The 17,595-nt window shown below is 50.5% G+C and overlaps 1 protein-coding gene across 3 annotated transcripts in view; it reads right to left on the bottom strand.

Moving 5' to 3' along the window:
* Nucleotides 1–1,958: 1,958 nt before the first annotated feature.
* Nucleotides 1,959–17,595, bottom strand: part of NISCH (nischarin) — a 43,276-nt gene continuing 27,639 nt past the window's right edge. Inside the window, exons 16-22 of one of the 3 annotated variants that reach the window (XM_081246055.1) lie at nt 8,973–9,618; nt 8,209–8,879; nt 5,519–5,888; nt 4,884–5,040; nt 4,249–4,377; nt 3,556–3,717; nt 1,959–3,143 (exon numbers count right to left, since the gene is read on the bottom strand). In XM_081246055.1, coding sequence (XP_081102181.1) covers nt 2,533–3,143; nt 3,556–3,717; nt 4,249–4,377; nt 4,884–5,040; nt 5,519–5,888; nt 8,209–8,879; nt 8,973–9,618 — 2,746 coding nt within the window. In that variant the 3' untranslated portion in view covers nt 1,959–2,532. Of the gene's footprint in view, nt 3,144–3,555; nt 3,718–4,248; nt 4,378–4,883; nt 5,041–5,518; nt 5,889–8,208; nt 9,619–17,595 lie in introns of all 3 variants that reach the window. The other 2 variants (XM_081246054.1, XM_081246053.1) reach the window with 2 other exon arrangements.

Below are 17,595 nucleotides of genomic sequence, written 5' to 3' on the forward strand. Positions count from 1 at the left end.
TGCAGGAGCAGCTGCAACAACTCCCCACCCCGCGTGCCTGCAAGCCCAGCATGTTGCATTCGGAAGCTCTGGGGGTTCTGGTGCTTGGGGGAGAGGGCAGCCTCTGAATCAGGTCTGTCTGCCTCTACCTTACCAGCTGCTGAGGGCACGTGCAGGCCTCCGACTCCCTGCTAAGTGGACAGTCATCAGGCTGCTCCCTCTCACCTGCCCTGCTCGGCCTCCACCGCCCAGGATCCCCATCCCCTATGTGTCCCTGCGCCGCCCTTCTCGCCCGGAGGGGCCTCCCTGCTGCCAGTAGCCCTCCCTTCCCAATCCATTCTCCACTCAGCCCTGAGGCTTGCCCCCTGTGACCCGGATCCCTCTCCACACCAGGCCGGCCTCTCTGACCTGGCTGCCTGCTCTCCACAGCCCCCACTCTGTTCCACCACAGGCTTTTCTACTCCATAACCACAGAGCGAGCTCCCTGGGTGCTGCCGTTACCCCAGATCCTCACAGACTCACCACAACGTTCAGCCTCAGGTCAAAGGTCTCCAGTCTTCACCTCCTCGTAGCACTGGCCACCAGCTGACACTAGTTTGTTTATTTTCTGTCCCCCGCTGGAATGTCAGCTATGGGAGAGCAGGGAAGGGGCCGGGCTGGTTCACGCATGGATGCTCACTTCAGATTTGTGGGCTGAATGAATGCAGGCACTTTTATTATCCTGTTACTGGTGGGGAAACGGATGCTCAAAGGGGCTAGGGAATTTGTTTAAGATCACTCAGCTAACCAGGGTGAAGATCCAACCCCAGGTCTGCTGCCTGCAGGGCACCCTTCCCCCCACTACATTGCACAGACTCCCCCCATTAGGTCCTGTCCTCACGGACCCAGGCTGGGGTCGGCTGCTAACTGTTGGGCTGTGGGACCTGGGAACAGCAGTCCAGGCGGTAAGGCCTATGCGTGGTGAAGCCTGCCTCTGGTCTATAAATCCCCATTTATGTATGACATAACAGATGGAGACAGGCAAGTGGCCATCTGTACGGTCCTTCGATAAAGGTCTGGTCGGGGGCAGCCCCTCCCCCGTCAGCTGAGGGGCCATGGGGCTGGTCTTTGAGATCCAGCCTGGGGGAGGTGAATGCGGAGACCCTCCCCTCCCCTTGGTGGCTCCTCCCATACACCACAGCCTTCCTGATGGTGATGGGTCCTCCGGGCGAGGATCCCCACTCTGCTGGCACGAAGGGAAAAATGAGGAGAAGCAACCCTGGGAACCCGGCTGCCCCCTCCCCCATCCCCAATACTGCTGGGCTGAAATGGCCTGCACCTTAGGGCCGAAGGCTCCTGACTGGCCAGGATGAGAGAAAGTAAGTGGGCCTCAGGGGCCCTGCTATGGGGTAGAAATGGGTTGAGGAGGGACTGGGCACAGGGGCTGGCTCCCAAAGAAATCCCACATCCTACCTCAGCAGAACTTCCTGAAGCAACCATCTCTCAGGACATGAACCCAGACACAGACGGCACAGAGCCCTCCTCCCCACTATCCACCGCTGGGGCCACCTCTTCTGCAGGCCATGCTGGTGAGACCCCTAGACCCCACAGAGTAAGCCGTCCCAGACTCCAGGCCTAACCCTCACAACAGGTCAGGTGTGACATTCCTGATCTGAGGGTGGCAGGGCAGCAGCCGGTATGCCAGGGGCACCTGAGGAGCTTCATTCCTCTCATTTGCCCTGAGGCTGCTGGTTGAGCCACAGCCCAGCACGGCACTGTCCAAAGATCCCCTCACACCTCCCCTGTCCCAGGCTCCACAGACACCTATCCAGCATCTGGCCCTGGGAGAGCAGCTCCCTTTGCCCTTCACAGGCTCCTCCCCTCTTCCTTTCCCCCAAGACCTTCTTGCATCTCTAGGCACCCTCTCCCCCTCAGGCCAATCACACCCTGGACCAATGCCCTGCTGGGACCCCAGTGGCCCTTGAAATAAAAGACCCAGACTGTGTCAAACTTGGCTTTACTGGAATAGAGAAAATAGGCGACAGGAATCACACTTGGTGCTGGCGGCTCTAGGTCCCCTGCTCCCAGCCCTCTCAGCCCCAAGGCCTGGGGGACTCCTGCCCCCATGGGGCTCTCCCACTTGCCTGGACCAGGAGAGGCCTCCCCTTTGGAAAACTGCATGGGGCGGGAGCTTTCAATGTGCATTTCTCTTCCAGCTTCATAATTAGCAGCAAGTGCCCACAATGACAGCAACAGCAACAAGACTGAACTTAACATCTCGGGAAAGGACGCGTAAAAGAGTAAACCAGACCCACGGCGCCACATGTTAACAACAGTCCCACGAAAGAAGACACGAAACTGGTGTGCCTGGCCACGCGGCACCAGGGGCAGGCAGCAGATCCGCGGGAGGCTGAGAACCAACTGAACACACATGTTCACATTCTCTGGGAGGACAATCAAACAAAGGTACCGAAAAGAGAAAACATTTTAAAAAAGCAAAGAAAGCCTGCTTAGCGGCCCTGAGGGGACACCAGGCCAGACACGGCGGGTGGCAAGGGCCAGCTACAACCCGGGCTAGCCAGTGAGCTCCACGGGCAGCTCCCGGCCACAGAGGGCCTCCCACTGGCGGGCCAACAGCGAGATAAGCTTCTCTCGGCTCTCAGCACTGGGGACAAACACCTGCCACTGGACCTCACGGCCCTGGCCGCCTCTAGCCAGGCCACCTGGCACCTCCCCAAAGTGGTCCAGGGTGACGCTGCCCATGAGGTCGTGGCCCTGCACATCGTCAAAGACCAGGGTGAGGGCCTGTGGGTATGTCTGGTAGCCCATGAGCACGCGGTCCAGGTCCCGGATGCGGCGGCCGTCGTCCAGCCGGTACCGGTCCCTCTGTGGCGGCTCTTTGGCGAACTCGGGCAGCGGGTAGTGGACGAAGTCCTCGTCCAGGAGGAAGATCTCGGCGCTGGTGAGCAGGAGCGTTTTGGGGCGCAACATGCCCCTGCAGCGCCCAGATAGTGGTGTGCCCACCTGGAAGGCCTGCACGTACAGCAGGATGCTGAGGGATGGCGCCTTCTCTGGGTCAGCCACCTTCTGGGCCACAGTGAATGTCAGGTCCCCGACCTCCTCCTCACTGGGGTAGGTGAACTTGACACGGCTTGAGTGGATCAACTCATAGTTCTCCATCTTCCCTGCAGAGAGAGACGCCACCAGGGCTGCAGCCTGGAACTGGCCTGTGGTGGTTCACCAGCAGCCCCAAGCCACCCAGAGACGGCAGCACGAGTCACGTGTCTGTCAGAAGTGGGAGAGAGCGCTCCAAGCCCCCACCCTCAGGCAGAGACCCTCAGGCCAGCAGCTCAGAGAAGAGCAGACACTGAGATGCTGAACGGTTGTGGATTTGCTGGGCCAGAAACTCTGCCATGGAAAACCCTAGCTGACTAAGCAGGAAAAGAGAGAAAGAGAAAGAGGGACAGAGAGAGAGACAAGAGAGAGAGACAGAGAGAGAGCGCACGCGAGTGAGCGAGAGCTAGAAGCAGAGGGGTTGCTCCGGGGCCTGCTGCATCCCTTGGGGTTGGCGAGGAGACCCGAGCTGGGTGGGGATACCTGTGGTCTTGTTTCCAAACTCGGAGTAGAAGTCTTTGTCGACAGGCTCAGGTGAGGGCGTGCGTTCCAGCAAGGAGAGCACGGCCATGAGGTGTTGGAGGAAGCAGTGTGTCAGGTAGCTGTCCCGTGTCAAGCATGTAACCACCTGCGCCGGAGAGGAGCCTGCGGGAGAAGGGGCCGGGCACGGTTGCAGGCCGCTACTCCCCCCAGCCCCAGCCCCACCCCTGGAGCCATCTCTAGTCTCTAGCAGGTTAGCCTGGACCTGAGGACCACAGAGCCAGGGCCAGGAGGACCCACTTGAGGAAGCATCACGGGGCCTGGGGGAGACGGCCATTTCTCAGGCCGGAAGGGCTGTAACATTTTTCTGGAAGGGGATACAGAGGCATTAGGGAAAGAGCTTAGCTTTCTCTCTTCAGGAAGTATGAGTCAGAAACATCCTGCCCGTGAGCCCAGGGCCCACTCTGCCCGCCCACCCAGCACTTTGCCGCCTCTGTCCCCAGCCTCTCGCTCCAAGTCCTGGGGGGTGAGTTCTGCCCTCTCAGCAGTTCCTGAAGCTGCTTCCTCCCGCTCCGGTGAACTGGCTTGTGAGCAGATAAACTCTGCCTGCGATAATGCACCCACATATGAAGGTGGAAGCCCACTGGTGACACTGGCCTTCACCCAAAATAGGACAAAAGCACAGTGGCCACTCACCCGTCAGCCGGAAATACTGGTCAAAGAGTCCAACGTTGACTACATGCAGGTCGCTGAGTTTTAAAACAAAGCACTGAGAGATGTGGAAGGGACTGTTGTTGTAGTCGGCGTTTTTCTGATGCCAGAAGTCTGTGGTAGACAGAAAGGGAGCGAACGTGGTGGTGACCGTGCTGGGTGAGCACAAGGTTCCCAGGTGTGCAGCTGCCTGGAGCAGAAACGGGCCCCCATGATGGCCTGGCCCACTGAGGCCTGGCGAGGAGCCCCCGCCACCTCTGAGCACACATGGCCTCGGGGAAACGTGTTCTACAGTCTGAGCCTTGCCTGGTGCGCTGAAGACACCAGGAGCCCTAGGACAGGGCACTGGCTAAGGCGCCCACCAAGGTCCCAAGGGGCAGAGGCTGCCCAACACCCCCCAGCACACCTGGGTCCTGGGCACTCACGGGGCCTTACTGGGCGCTTTCACGCCTGGCCTCGCATCCCACGTGACAGCTCCAGGAGGAAAGCGCTGTCATCACCCCCCTTCCTCAGAAAAGAGATTCTCGGCCCAGTGCAGCCAAATCATGTCTGCCTGACGTGGCTGGCACAGGGGCTCTAGAGACAGAACCCCGCCCATCCCCTCAGGCCCCAGTGCCCACCCTGTAGCGGCTCCGAGAAGTAGCGGCGGAGGCCATCATGCAGCACAAAGTACACAGCCTTGGTGGAGAGCAGCACGCAGGAGGTCACCTCTAGCCCCGGCGTCTGGTAGAACACCACCGACGACCACAGGAGGTGCCGCAGCTCCTCGTTTTCCACCTGGACACAGAGGGGCCAGGTTGGGGCCTGCAGGAGAGCAGGGCAGCCAGGGCACACAGCTCTTCCTCCAGGCCTCTGCGGAGGGTGGCCTCTGCCAGCCCCACTACCCAGTGACCTGCCGTCCCAGGGACGGGCCCACAGCCTTGGATGGGGAGGCATGGGACCTCTACTGTGTCTCGTCAACGTATTTACAAACTCCGAAGCAGAGGAGGTGAGGGATGGGAGATGGTGTGCCACGGGGTCTGCCCGGGGCCCGAGGCTAGGAATGGCCATAGGAGGAGGCGGTGATGGAGGGAACAACTGGCCAGGGGAGGGCACCCCAGGTTCTCCCTACTCAGGTCCTCAAAGCTGTGAAAAGCTGAAGCTGGGGGAAAAGCCAGCACACATAAGTCTGGGAACCTGAGGCTGACCCCAAGGCGAGCCTGCCGGGGCCCCAGGACAACAGTGCCACCTTCCTCCACAGGCGCGCTGGCCCTACCTCGGCAACGCTGCTGTGGAAGAATTCGACGATGGCGCTCCCTCGCAGGCTGGCGATGTGCCGGAGCGACGGGCAGGCGGGCAGGTGCGAGGGGATCTGATTCTCCTCTGACGTGGACCGGATCAAGTGCTCGCTTGGGTACTGGGCAGGGGCCTCCACTTGTGCTGGGGCCTCTGCTGCCAGGGCCGAGGCCCCCACTGAGGCCTCCGAAGGGGTCTCTGCTGAGGCTGGGGCCTCCGCTGGGACCAAAGCTGGCACTGAGGGCTCTGCTGGAGCTGGGGTCTTTGCCGGGGTTAGAGCTGGGACCTCCACTGGGGCTGGGGCTGGAGCCTCTGCTGGGACCTCCTGGAGATGCTGCTCATTGCTGCATCTCCCAATCCCCCAAGAAAAACCATATTAACACGTGAGTCCCAAATGCAGATTCACATCCCACGTGAAACCTCAGTGTGAGGGAAACGCATGTACCACACACCACCTCTGGGGTCATCTGGGGATTTCATCTTGGTTCCTTATGGGAAGACCAAAGAGGAGAGAGAAAGTGCCTGGGCCCTTTCTCTTCGGGGGGAGATGGGAAGATAGGGCAGGGCTGAGAAAGACAGATGTGGCTCGTGGGCTGAAAAATCATTTTGAGAAGGTGGTAAAGGTGTCAGAAATGCCACTACAGAGTCCAGAGCACGGACCAAGGTGCCCAGGGCTGGGACCTTGGGGAACATGGAGTTGAGAACCAAATACTCAAACTGCTCCTCAGTTTGCCTTTGAGGCCTCCTCAGGTGGCCCGGGATCTCACCCCACTCGGCCACCACTGCATGTGGCCACACTGGGTTTTCTCTAGTCTGTTCCAAGCATGAGATCAAACAATGCTCAGAAAGAACACTCACAGAGGTTTGGAGCTCCCTGCCACCAGCCTGCATGCCCAAGCTCATGTTGGTGGGGAGTCCTGGATGTCATCCTCTCAACTGGACAGTCCAGCTGTTGAAAGAGATCCCTGGGGCCCTGATCTTGCACTGGGGCCAAATGCCCCCAAGCCCTCCGGGCTGTCCTCCTGCTGTCTCGGGGCAGAGATGCATCTGCTGGGGTGAAGCAGAACGCCTGCTTTCTGCATGCAGTCCCTACTGTGGGCAGGGTCCAGCCAGGCTTGGGGGTGGCAGGGAAACTGAGACAAAGTGTCACCATCTGAAGCTTCATCATAGGGGCAGGGAGACGGAGAGATGGCCATGCAAGGCTGCCTCTGGCCTAAGGGGCTCTCCAGTACCTGGAGGCATCAAGGGTCTCTACGGAGAGCATAGGACTTGAGCTGGGCATAAGAGGGGTCCCTGATTCAGCCAGGAAGATGCTGGATGACCTTTGGGAGCATCAGTTGAGGGGCTGGGTTGGAGAGAGAAGGCATGCCCTGTGAGATGCTGGGGTGAGGGCAGGGTCTCCACTGTCCACCAGGATGGAAGAGAAAGTGAGCTACACCGTGTCTCATGGGAGAGGAAGGCCAACAAACAAAGGGCTTTCTTGCGCAGGTAGGGAAGCCCCAGCATACATGAAGTTGGGAGCAGTAACAGGAGAAAGGGGCACCCTGAAGGGCACAGGGCGCCTCTTGAGCCCCAGGCACAGGTGAACCTGTGGGTGTGACCATGGCCCCCCACAAGCCGTTATATGCCAACCCCAAGTGGCCCTGAGAGAAGCCAGGCTCGGGGGCAGGAGCAGGGGAAGGAGAGTAAGGAAGAAGAGGACAGGGCTGGGCTTCCCTGGTGGCGCAGTGGTTAAGAATCCGCCTGCCAATGCAGGGGACACGGGTTTGAGCCCTGGTCTGGAAAGATCCCACATGCTGCAGAGCAACTAAGCCTGTGAGCCACAACTACTGAGCCTGCGCTCTAGAGCCCACGAACCACAACTACTGAAGCCCGCGTGCCACAACTACTGAAGCCCGCGCGCCTAGAGCCCGTGCTCCGCAACAAGAGAAGCCACCACAATGAGAAGCCTGCGCACCGCAATGAAGAGTAGCCCCCGCTCACCGCAACTAGAAAAAGCCCACACGCAACAACGAAGACCCAATGCAGCCAAAAAGAAATTAAAAAAGAAAAAAAAGAAGAGGACAGGGCTGCCAACTCCTCCCCTCTCTGCACTTCACTCTCCCCCCAGAAGAAAAGGAGCTTTGCACAAAGTGACCACCCAGCTCACACACTCAGACCTTGCTGCTCTCAGCCAACAGCTTCCTTTGGAACAGACTCACAAAATTACACACAGAGAGGGCTCCTGAGCAACCCAGGTCTTCCTGAGAAGGCATGTGTGGCTCACCAAAGGGTACGGGCTTGGAGCTGGGGGTCAGAGGCAGGTGGTGCCTGAAGCAGCCCCCTAGCTCACAGAGCCAGCCACAGGACTGTGAGCCTGCAGGCGAGGAGGCGTGGGTGATGCCTAGAGGCCATGCTTGGACCCAGTGGAGAGGGCCAGGCAAGGTGGGAGCAGGAGCCTGGGGACCCAGCCACACAGGACTCTAAGTGGCAGAGAACTGGGCCAGCCTGGCTTTGTGGAAGGACAGCTTTCCTGGGCCTCTTCTGAAGCCTTGGGAGATAAGGAGCAGCCCAGCACCAAGCCCGAGGGAGCCAAAGGCAATGCTGAGGGGGTGCTGGAGATCTGGGTGAGGTGAGTGGTCTCAGCCGGCCTCCCGCCCCCGGCCCCAAAAAGCCCATGCTTGGTCTTACCGGGCCCCGTCCTCGGCAGGCTGGCCATCCACAGGAGGGCTCTGAGGCCTGTCCCCGGTTGCAGGGGTCTTGGCAATGACTACAGTCTTCAGGTCCTGCAGTGAGGCCCGCAGCTGGTTGTAGATGCGCAGGAAGTGGAACTTCTCATGGGGCAGCACGAAGATGGCGGTGACAAAGCGGTAGCCCACAAGCAGCTCAAGCACGTGGCCGTCTGCGAAGGCGCCCCTCGGCTGAGTGCAGCTGCGTGTGGGGTCCAGAAGCACAGTGGAGAGCGGCACACGGCTAAGCTTGAAGCTGTTGCGGTTGCGGCAGTTGTGGGTGCCGCGATTGGGCATGGGGTTGAAGTCGGCCTTGATGACATTGAGGTGCTGGGGTGTGAGCAGCAGCCAGTAGGGGATGGCAGCAGACTTGACAGCCTCGGAGGGTGCGCAGCAGGAGCGCCGCACAGCGGAGCACAGCGTGCAGCTGGCCCACTCGATGTTGCCCGAGTAGTCCCCGGCGGCTGTCTGCACCATGCGTTTGTCACTGTAGACCAGGTACACGGGGAAACAGCCCTGGCTGCGCTCCTGGCAGCCGCCCGCCACCTTGTAGAAGGTGAGCAGCTGGCGCAGGAACTCCTGCAGGCTGGTGTGGCTGCCGTAGAGCACGGGGCTGCACAGCATGGCCATGTGCTGCGGGGCGAAGCAAGAGCGCAGGTCAGCGTGGAACTCGTGCAGGTTGGCGGCGTCTGAGATGATGAAGAGCGTGTTCTCGCTGTGCCGCACCTTGAGCACCAGGCACAGCTCCGGCATGAGGAAGCCAAACTCGGTGAGGTCGCCGTGCGGGAAGCAGAACACAAAGCGCAGGGAGGAGAGGATGTGCTGGCTGCTGCCCCGCGACTCCTGGTGCGGGATCTCAAAGACGGCAATGCCGAAGTCTGTGAGCACGAGGCAGGCAGCGAACTGGCGGATGCTGCCCTGCACGTGGATCAAGAAGCACCAGAGCACCTTGAGGATGCGGATGTGCTCCAGCAGGAAGTCCTCATCTGCACCCAGGGCCCACTCCAGAGCCAGGCGCTCCTCCTCGCCCTCCTCCTCCTCCTCTTCTTCCTCCTCTTCTTCCTCTTCCTCTCCTGGCCCACCCTCTTCCTCTTCCTCCACATCCGGGGGCCCCATTTCAAAGTAGCGGTTCTCAGTAACATCCTCCTCCTCCTCCTCATCATCCTCGCCCTGCTCGCCCTGGCCCTCCTCTCGCTGGTTGGCAGCCTCGATCCAAGCAGGTAGCTGCCGCTCAATGGCCTGTCGGATGAGCGTGCTCAGGCGCTGGATGAAGTCCTGGTTGGTGGCGGTGTAGCCAATGCAGGTGAAGGGCAGGAAGATGATCTGGCCGGACCCGGGCACCACCTGGACCTCTGGCTCCGCGTGCTCTGGGCTGTGTGGGGAGAAGCCAGATCAGTGACATGCTGGGCTGGGATGCCCCCACCTCCCACGTCCAGTCCTGCTGCTGTCCCCTGGCCCTGAAGAAGCAACACATGGGTCTCCCAAGCCTCCTAAACAGCTGAGCCTGGTCCTAGGCAAGCACCCTGGTGGGGAGCCGAGGTGCTGGAAGGCTGGGGCCACCACACTCCCAGGGCCCAGACCACAGGCATCCAACACAATCCTGCGCACATCATGAAGACTTCTCAGTCCTTCAGACGCTGGCCACAAGCCCCAAGAGCAATGAGTGCTCATGGGCATGGACTAACTTGACAACAGTCCCCTGCAGGGGCACCCAGTCGCCTTCACAGGTGAGAGGCGTGGGGAGTGGGCTGAGGGTCTTAGAACCTTCACATTTAAATTCAAGCTCCTTTAGAGATAGGTAATCTACCTGAAAAAGAATTCAGAGTAATGATGACTCAAAATCTCAGAAAAAGAATGTAGGCACAGACCAAGAAGATACAAGAAATGTTTAACAAAGAGACGAAAGATTTAAAGAACAGAGATGAACAACACAGTAAGTGAAATGAAAAACACACCATAAGGAATCAGTAGCAGAATAACTGAGGCAGAAGAACGAATAAGTGAGCTGGAAGACAGAGTGGTGGAAATCACTGCCACAGAATAGAATAAAGAAAAAAGAATGAAAAGAAATGAGGACAGTCTCAGAGACTTCTGGGACATTAAATGCACCAACATTCACATTATAGGGGTCCCAGAAGAAAAAGAGAAAGGGAAAGGGCTTGAGAAAGTATTTGAAGAGATTATAGCTGAAAAGTTCCCTAACATGGGAAAGGAAATAGTCACCCAAGTCCAGAAAGCACAGAGTTCCATACAGGATAAACCCAAGGAGGAACACACCGAGACACATATTAATCAAACTGACAAAAATTAAATACAAAGAAAAAATATTAAAAGCAATAAGGGAAAAGCAACAAATAACATACAAGGGAATCCCTATAAGGTCATCAGCTGATTTTTCAGCAGAAACTCTTGAAGGCCAGAAGAGAGTGGCACAAGATATGTATGTATATATATATATATATATATATATATATATATATATATATACACACACACACACACACACACACACATATATATGTCTTTTAAACATCTTTATTGGAGTATAGGTGATGAAAGGGAAAAACCTACAACCAAGAATACTCTAACAAGCAAGGCTCTCATTCAGATTCAACGGAGAAATCAAAAGCTTTACAGACAAGCAAAAGCTAAGAGAATTCAGCATCACCAAATTAGCCTTACAACAAATGCTAAAGGAACTTCTCTAGGAAGGGGGGTAAAAAAAGAGGCCACAACTAGAAATAAGAAAATCACAAATGGGAAAGCTCACTGGTAAATGCAAACATAAAGTAATTAAGTAGGAAATCATCCATACACAAATATGATGTCAAAACCAGCAACCATGAGGAGACTACAAATGCAGAATATGGGAACTGCATTTGAAATCAAGAGACCAGCAACTTAAAACAACCTTGTATGTAGACTGCTACATCAAAACCTCATGGGAACTGCAAACCAAAAAACTAAAATAGATACACACACAAAAAAGAAAAAGCAACCCAAACACAACACTAAAGATAGTCATCAAACCATAAGAGAAGAGAACAAAAGAAAAAGGGAAGCAAGAAGAACAACAAAAACAAATCCAAAACAATTAAAAAATGGCAATAGGAACAAACATATCGATAATTACCTTAAATGTAAATGGATTAAATGCTCCAACCAAAAGATGCAGACTGGCTGAATGGATACAAAAACAAGACCAGTACATATGCTGTCTACAGGAGACCCACTTCAGACCTAGGGACATATATAGGCTGAAAGTGAGGGGATGGAAAAAGATTCCAAGCGATGGAAATCAAAAGAAAGCTGGAGTAGCAATACTTGTATCAGACAAAATAGACTGTTACAAGAGATAAGGACACTACATAATGATCAAGGGATCAATCCAAGAAGAAGATATAACAATTGTAAATATATATGCACCCAACATAGTAGCACCTCAATATATAAAGCAAATGCCAACAGCCATAAAAGGGGAAATCGATGGTAACACAGTAACAGTGGGGGACTTTAACACCCCACTTACACCAATGGACAGATCATCCAGACAGAAGATCAATAGGGAAACACAAGCTTTAAATAATACATCAGACCAGATGGATTTAATTGATATTTATAGGGCATTCCATCCGAAAACAGCAGAATATACTTTCTTTACAAGTGCACACTGAACATTCTCCAGGACAGATCACATCTTGGGACACAAATCAAGCCTTGGTAAATTTAAGAAAACTGAAATCATATCAAGCATCCTTTCCAACCACAATGCTATGAGATTAGAAATCAATTACAGGAAAAAAAGTTATAAAAAACACAAACACATGGAGGCTAAACAATATATTACTAAACAACCAATGCATCACTGAAGAAATCAAAGAGGAAATCAAAAAATACCTAGAGACAAATGACAAAAACATGACGATCCAAAACCTATGGGATGCAGCAAAGGCAGTTCTAAGAGGGAAGTTTATAGCAATACAATCTTACCTCAGGAAACAAGAAAAATCTCAAATAAACAACCTAACCTTAGACCTAAAGGAACTAGAGAAAGAAGAACAAACAAAACCCAAAATGAGTAGAAGAAATCATAAAGATCAGAGCAGAAATAAATGAAATAGAGACAAAGAAAACAATAAAAAAAGATCAATGAAACGAAAAGCTGGTTCTTTGAAAAGATGAACAAAACTGATAAACCTTTAGCTAGAGATTCATCAGGGAAAAAAGGGAGAGGACTCAAATCAATAAAATTAGACATGAAAAAAGGTAAGTAACAAATGACACCACAGAAGTATGAAGGATAATAAGAGACTATTACAAGCAACTATACACCAATAAAATGGACAACCTGGAAGAAATGGACAAATTCTTAGAAAGGTACAACCTTCCAAGGCTGAACTAGGAAGAAATAGAAAATAGGAACAGACCAATCACAAGTACTGAAATTGAAACTGTGATTAAAAAACTTTCAACAAACCAAAGTCCAGGACCAGATGACTTCACAGGTGAATTCTACCAAACATTTAGAGAAGAGTTAACACCTCTCCTTCTCAAACTCTCCCAAAAAGTTGCAGGGGAAGGAACACTCCCAAGCTCATTCTATGAATAGGGCCACTGTCACCTGGATACCAAAACCAGACAAAGATACCACACAAAAAGAAAATTATAGGCCAATATCACTGATGAACACAGACACAAAAATTCTCACCAAAATACTAGCAAACACAATCCAACAGCACATTAAAAGGATCATACACCATGATCAAGTGGGGTTTATCCCAGGAATGCAAGGATTCTTCAATATATGCAAATCAATGTGATTAACCATATTAACAAACTGAAGGAGAAAAACCATATGATCATCTCAATAGATGCAGAAAAAGCTTTCGATAAAATTCAACACCCATTTATGATAAAAACCCTCCAGAAAGTAGGCATAGAGGGAACTTACCTCAACATAATAAAGGCCATATATGAAAAACCCACAGCCAACATCGTTCTTAATGGTGAAAAACTGAAACCATTTCCTCTAAGATCAGGAACAAGACAAGGTTGTCCACTCTCACCACTATTATTCAACATAGTTATGGAAGTTTTAGCCACAGCAATCAGAGAAGAAAAAGAAATAAAAGGAATCCAAAGTGGAAAGAAGAAGTAAAGCTGTGACTGTTTGCAGATGACATGATACTATACATAGAGAATCCTAAAGATCCTAGCAGAAAACTACTAGAGCTAATCAATTAATTTGGTAAAGTAGCAGGATACAAAATTAATGCACAGAAATCTCTTGCATTCCTATACATTAATGATGAAAAATCTGAAAGAGAAATTAAGGAAACACTCCCATTTACCACTGCAACAAAAAGAATAAAATACCTAGGAATAAACCTACATAAGGAGACAAAAGACCTGTATGCAGAAAACTATAAGACACTGATGAAATAAATCAAAGGTGACACAAACAGATGGAGAGACATACCATGTTCTTGGATTGGAAGAATCAACACTGTGAAAATGACTATACTACCCAAAGCAATCTACAGATTCAATGCAATCCTTATCAAACTACCAATGGCATTTTTCACAGAAGTAGAACAAAAAATTTCACAATTTGTATGGAAACACAAAAGACCCCAAATAGCCAAAGCAATCTTGAGAAAGAAAAACGGAGCTGGAGGAATCAGGCTCCCCGACTTCAGACTACACTACAAAGCTACAGTAATCAAGATAGTATTGTACCAGCACAAAAACAGAAATATAGATCAATGGAACAGGATAGAATGCCGAGATAACCCCACTCACATATGGTCACCTTTTTTTTTTGATAAAGGGGGCAAGAATATACAATGGAGAAAAGACAGCCTCTTCAATAAGTGGTGCTGGGAAAACTGGACAGCTACATGTAAAAGAATGAAATTAGAATACTCCCTAACACCATACACAAAAGTAAATTCAAAATGGATTAAAGACCTAAATGTAAGACCAGACACTATAAAACTTATAGGAAAACACAGGCAGAACACTCCATGACATAAATCACAGCAAGATCTTTTTTGACCCACCTCCTAGACAAATGGAAATAAAAACAAAAATAAACAAATGGGACCTAATGAAACTCAAAAGCTTTTACACAGCAAAGGAAAACATAAACAAGATGAAAAGACGACCCTCAGAATGGGAGAAAGTATTTGTAAATGAAGCAACTGACAAAGGATTAATCTCCAAAATTTACAAGCAGCTCATGCAGCTCATTATCAAAAAAACAAACAATCCAAAAATGGGCAGGAGATCTAAACAGACATTTCTCCAAAGATGATATACAGATTGCCAACAAACATGTGAAAGGATGCTCAACATCATTAATCATTAGAGAAATGCAAATCAAAACTACAATGAGGTATCACCTCACACCAGTCAGAATGACAATCATCAAAAAATCTACACACAATAAATGCTGGAGAGGGTGTGGAGAAAAGGGAACCCTCTTGCACTGTTGGTGGAATGTAACTTGATACAGCCACTATAGAGAACAGTATGGAGGTTCCTTAAAAAACTAAAAATAGGGGCTTCCCTGGTGGCGCAGTGGTTGGGAGTCCGCCTGCCAATGCAGGGGACGTGGGTTCGTGCCCCGGTCCGGGAAGATCCCACATGCTGTGGAGCGGCTGGGCCCGTGAGCCGTGGCCGCTGAGCCTGCGCGTCCGGAGCCTGTGCTCCACAGCGGGAGAGGCCACAACGGTGAGAGGCCTGCGTACCACAAAAAAAAAAAAAAAAAAAAAAAACTAAACTAAAAATAGAACTACCATACAACCCAGCAATCCCACTACTGGGCATATACCCTGAGAAAACCGTAATTCAGAAAGAGTCATGTACCCCAATGTTCACTGCAGCTTATTTACAATAGCCAGGACATGGAAGCAACCTAAGTGTCCACCGACAGATGAATGGATAAAGAAGATGTGGCACATATATACAATGGAATATGATAAAGAAAATGTGGCAAATATATACAATGGAATATTACTCGGCCATAAAAAGAAACAAAATTGAGTTATCTGTAGTGAGGTGGATGGAACTAGAGTCTGTCATACAGAGTGAAGTAAGTCAGAAAGAGAAAAACAAATACTATACGCTAACATATATATGGAATCTAAAAAAAAAAAAAAGGTTCTGAAGAACCTAGGGGCAGGACAGGAATAAAGATGCAGATGTAGAGAATGGACTTGAGGACACAGGGAGGAGGAAGGGTAAGCTGGGACAAAGTGAGAGAGTGGCATGGACATATATACACTACCAAATGTAAAATAGATAGCTAGTGGGAAGCAGCTGCATAGCGCAGGGAGATCAGCTCGGTGCTTTGTGACCACCTAGAGGGGTGGGATAGGGAGAGTGGGAGGGAGACACAAGAGGGAGGAGATATGGGGATATATGTATAGGGGATTCATTTTGTTATAAAGCAGAAACTAACACACCATCGTAAAGCAATTATACTCTAATAAAGACGTTAAAAAAAATACTAGCAAACAGAATCTAACAACACCTTAAAAGGATCATACACCATGATCAAGTGGGATTTATCCCAGGGATGCAAGGATTCTTCAATATATGCAAATCAGTCAACGTGATACACCACATTAACAAACTGAAGAATAAAAAATATATGATCATCTCAATAGATGCAGAAAAAGCTTTTGACAAAATCCAACACCCATTTATGATAAAAACTCTCTAGAGAGCAGGCACAGAAGGAACCTACCTCAACATAATAAAGGCCATATACAACAAACCCACAGCCAACATCATTCTCAATGGTGAAAAACTGAAAGCATTTCCTCTAAGATCAGGAACAAGACAAGGATGTCCACTCTTGCCACTTTTATTCAACACAGTTTTGGAATTTCTAGCCACGGCAATCAGAGAAGAAATAAAAAGAATCCGAATTGGAAAAGAAGAAGTAAAACTGTCACTGTTTGCAGATGACATGATACTATACACAGAGAATCCTAAAGACACTATCAGAAAACTACTAGAGCTCATCAGTGAATTTGCAGGATACAAAATTAATACACAGAAATCTCTTGCATTCCTATATACTAACAACAAAAGATCAGAAAGAGAAATTAAGGAAACACTCCCATTTACCACTGCAACAAAAAGAATAAAATACCAGGTTTCCCTGGTGGCGCAGTGGTTGAGAGTCTGCCTGCCGATGCAGGGGACACGGGTTCATGCCCTGGTCCGGGAAGATCCCACATGCTGCGGAGCAGCTGGGCCCATAAGCCATGGCCGCTGAGCCTGCACATCCGGAGCCTGTGCTCCGCAACAGGAGAGGCCACAACAGTGAGAGGCCCGCGTACCGCAAAAAAAAAAAAAAAATAGAACTACCATATGACCCAGCAATTCCATTCCTGGGTATATACCCCAAGAAAACCAAAACACTAATTCAAATAGACAGATGTGCCCCAATGTTCATAGCAGCATTATCTACAATTGCCAAGATATAGAAGCAACCTAAGTGTCCATCAACAGATGACTGGATAAAGAAGATGTGGTACATATGTACAATGGAATACCACTCAGCCATAAAAATAATGAAATTTTGCCATTTGAAACAACATGGATGGACTTGGAGGGTATTATGATAAGTGAAATAAGTCAAACAGACAAATATTGTATGATATCACTTTTATGTGGAATCTAAAAAATAAAACAAACTGGTGACTATAACAAAAAAGATATAGAGAACTAGTGTTTATCAATGGGGAGAGGGAAGGAAGAATGGGCCAGATAGGGGTACAGGATTAAGAAGTATGAACTAAGGCTTCCCTGGTGGTGCAGTGGTTGAGAGTCCGCCTGCCGATGCAGGGGACACGGGTTCGTGCCCCAGTCCAGGAAGATCCCACATGCCGCAGAGCGGCTGGGCCGGTGAGCTATGGCCACTGAGCTTGCGCGTCCGGAGCCTGTGCTCCGCAACGGGAGAGGCCACAACAGTGAGAGGCCCACGTACCGCAAAAAAAAAAAAAAAAGTATGAACTATTATGTATAAAAAACGCTACAAGGATATATAGTACAACACAGGGAATACAGTCAATATTTTATAATAACTATAACTGGATTATAACCTTTAAAAATTGAATCACTATATTGTACACCTGTATAATATTGCACATCAACTATACTTCAATTAAAGGAAAAACAAGCAAACTAAAATATATGTATATATATACATATATTGTATATGTATATAAATATACATATTGTACATGTATACACTGTATACATATACACTGCATATGTATATAAATATATGTATACATATATACATATATTGCTGACATAACTCGCAGCAATA

The sequence above is a fragment of the Mesoplodon bidens genome, assembly GCF_964165515.1.
Source record: "Mesoplodon bidens genome assembly, chromosome: 10".
NCBI classification, from domain to species: domain Eukaryota; kingdom Metazoa; phylum Chordata; class Mammalia; order Artiodactyla; family Ziphiidae; genus Mesoplodon; species Mesoplodon bidens.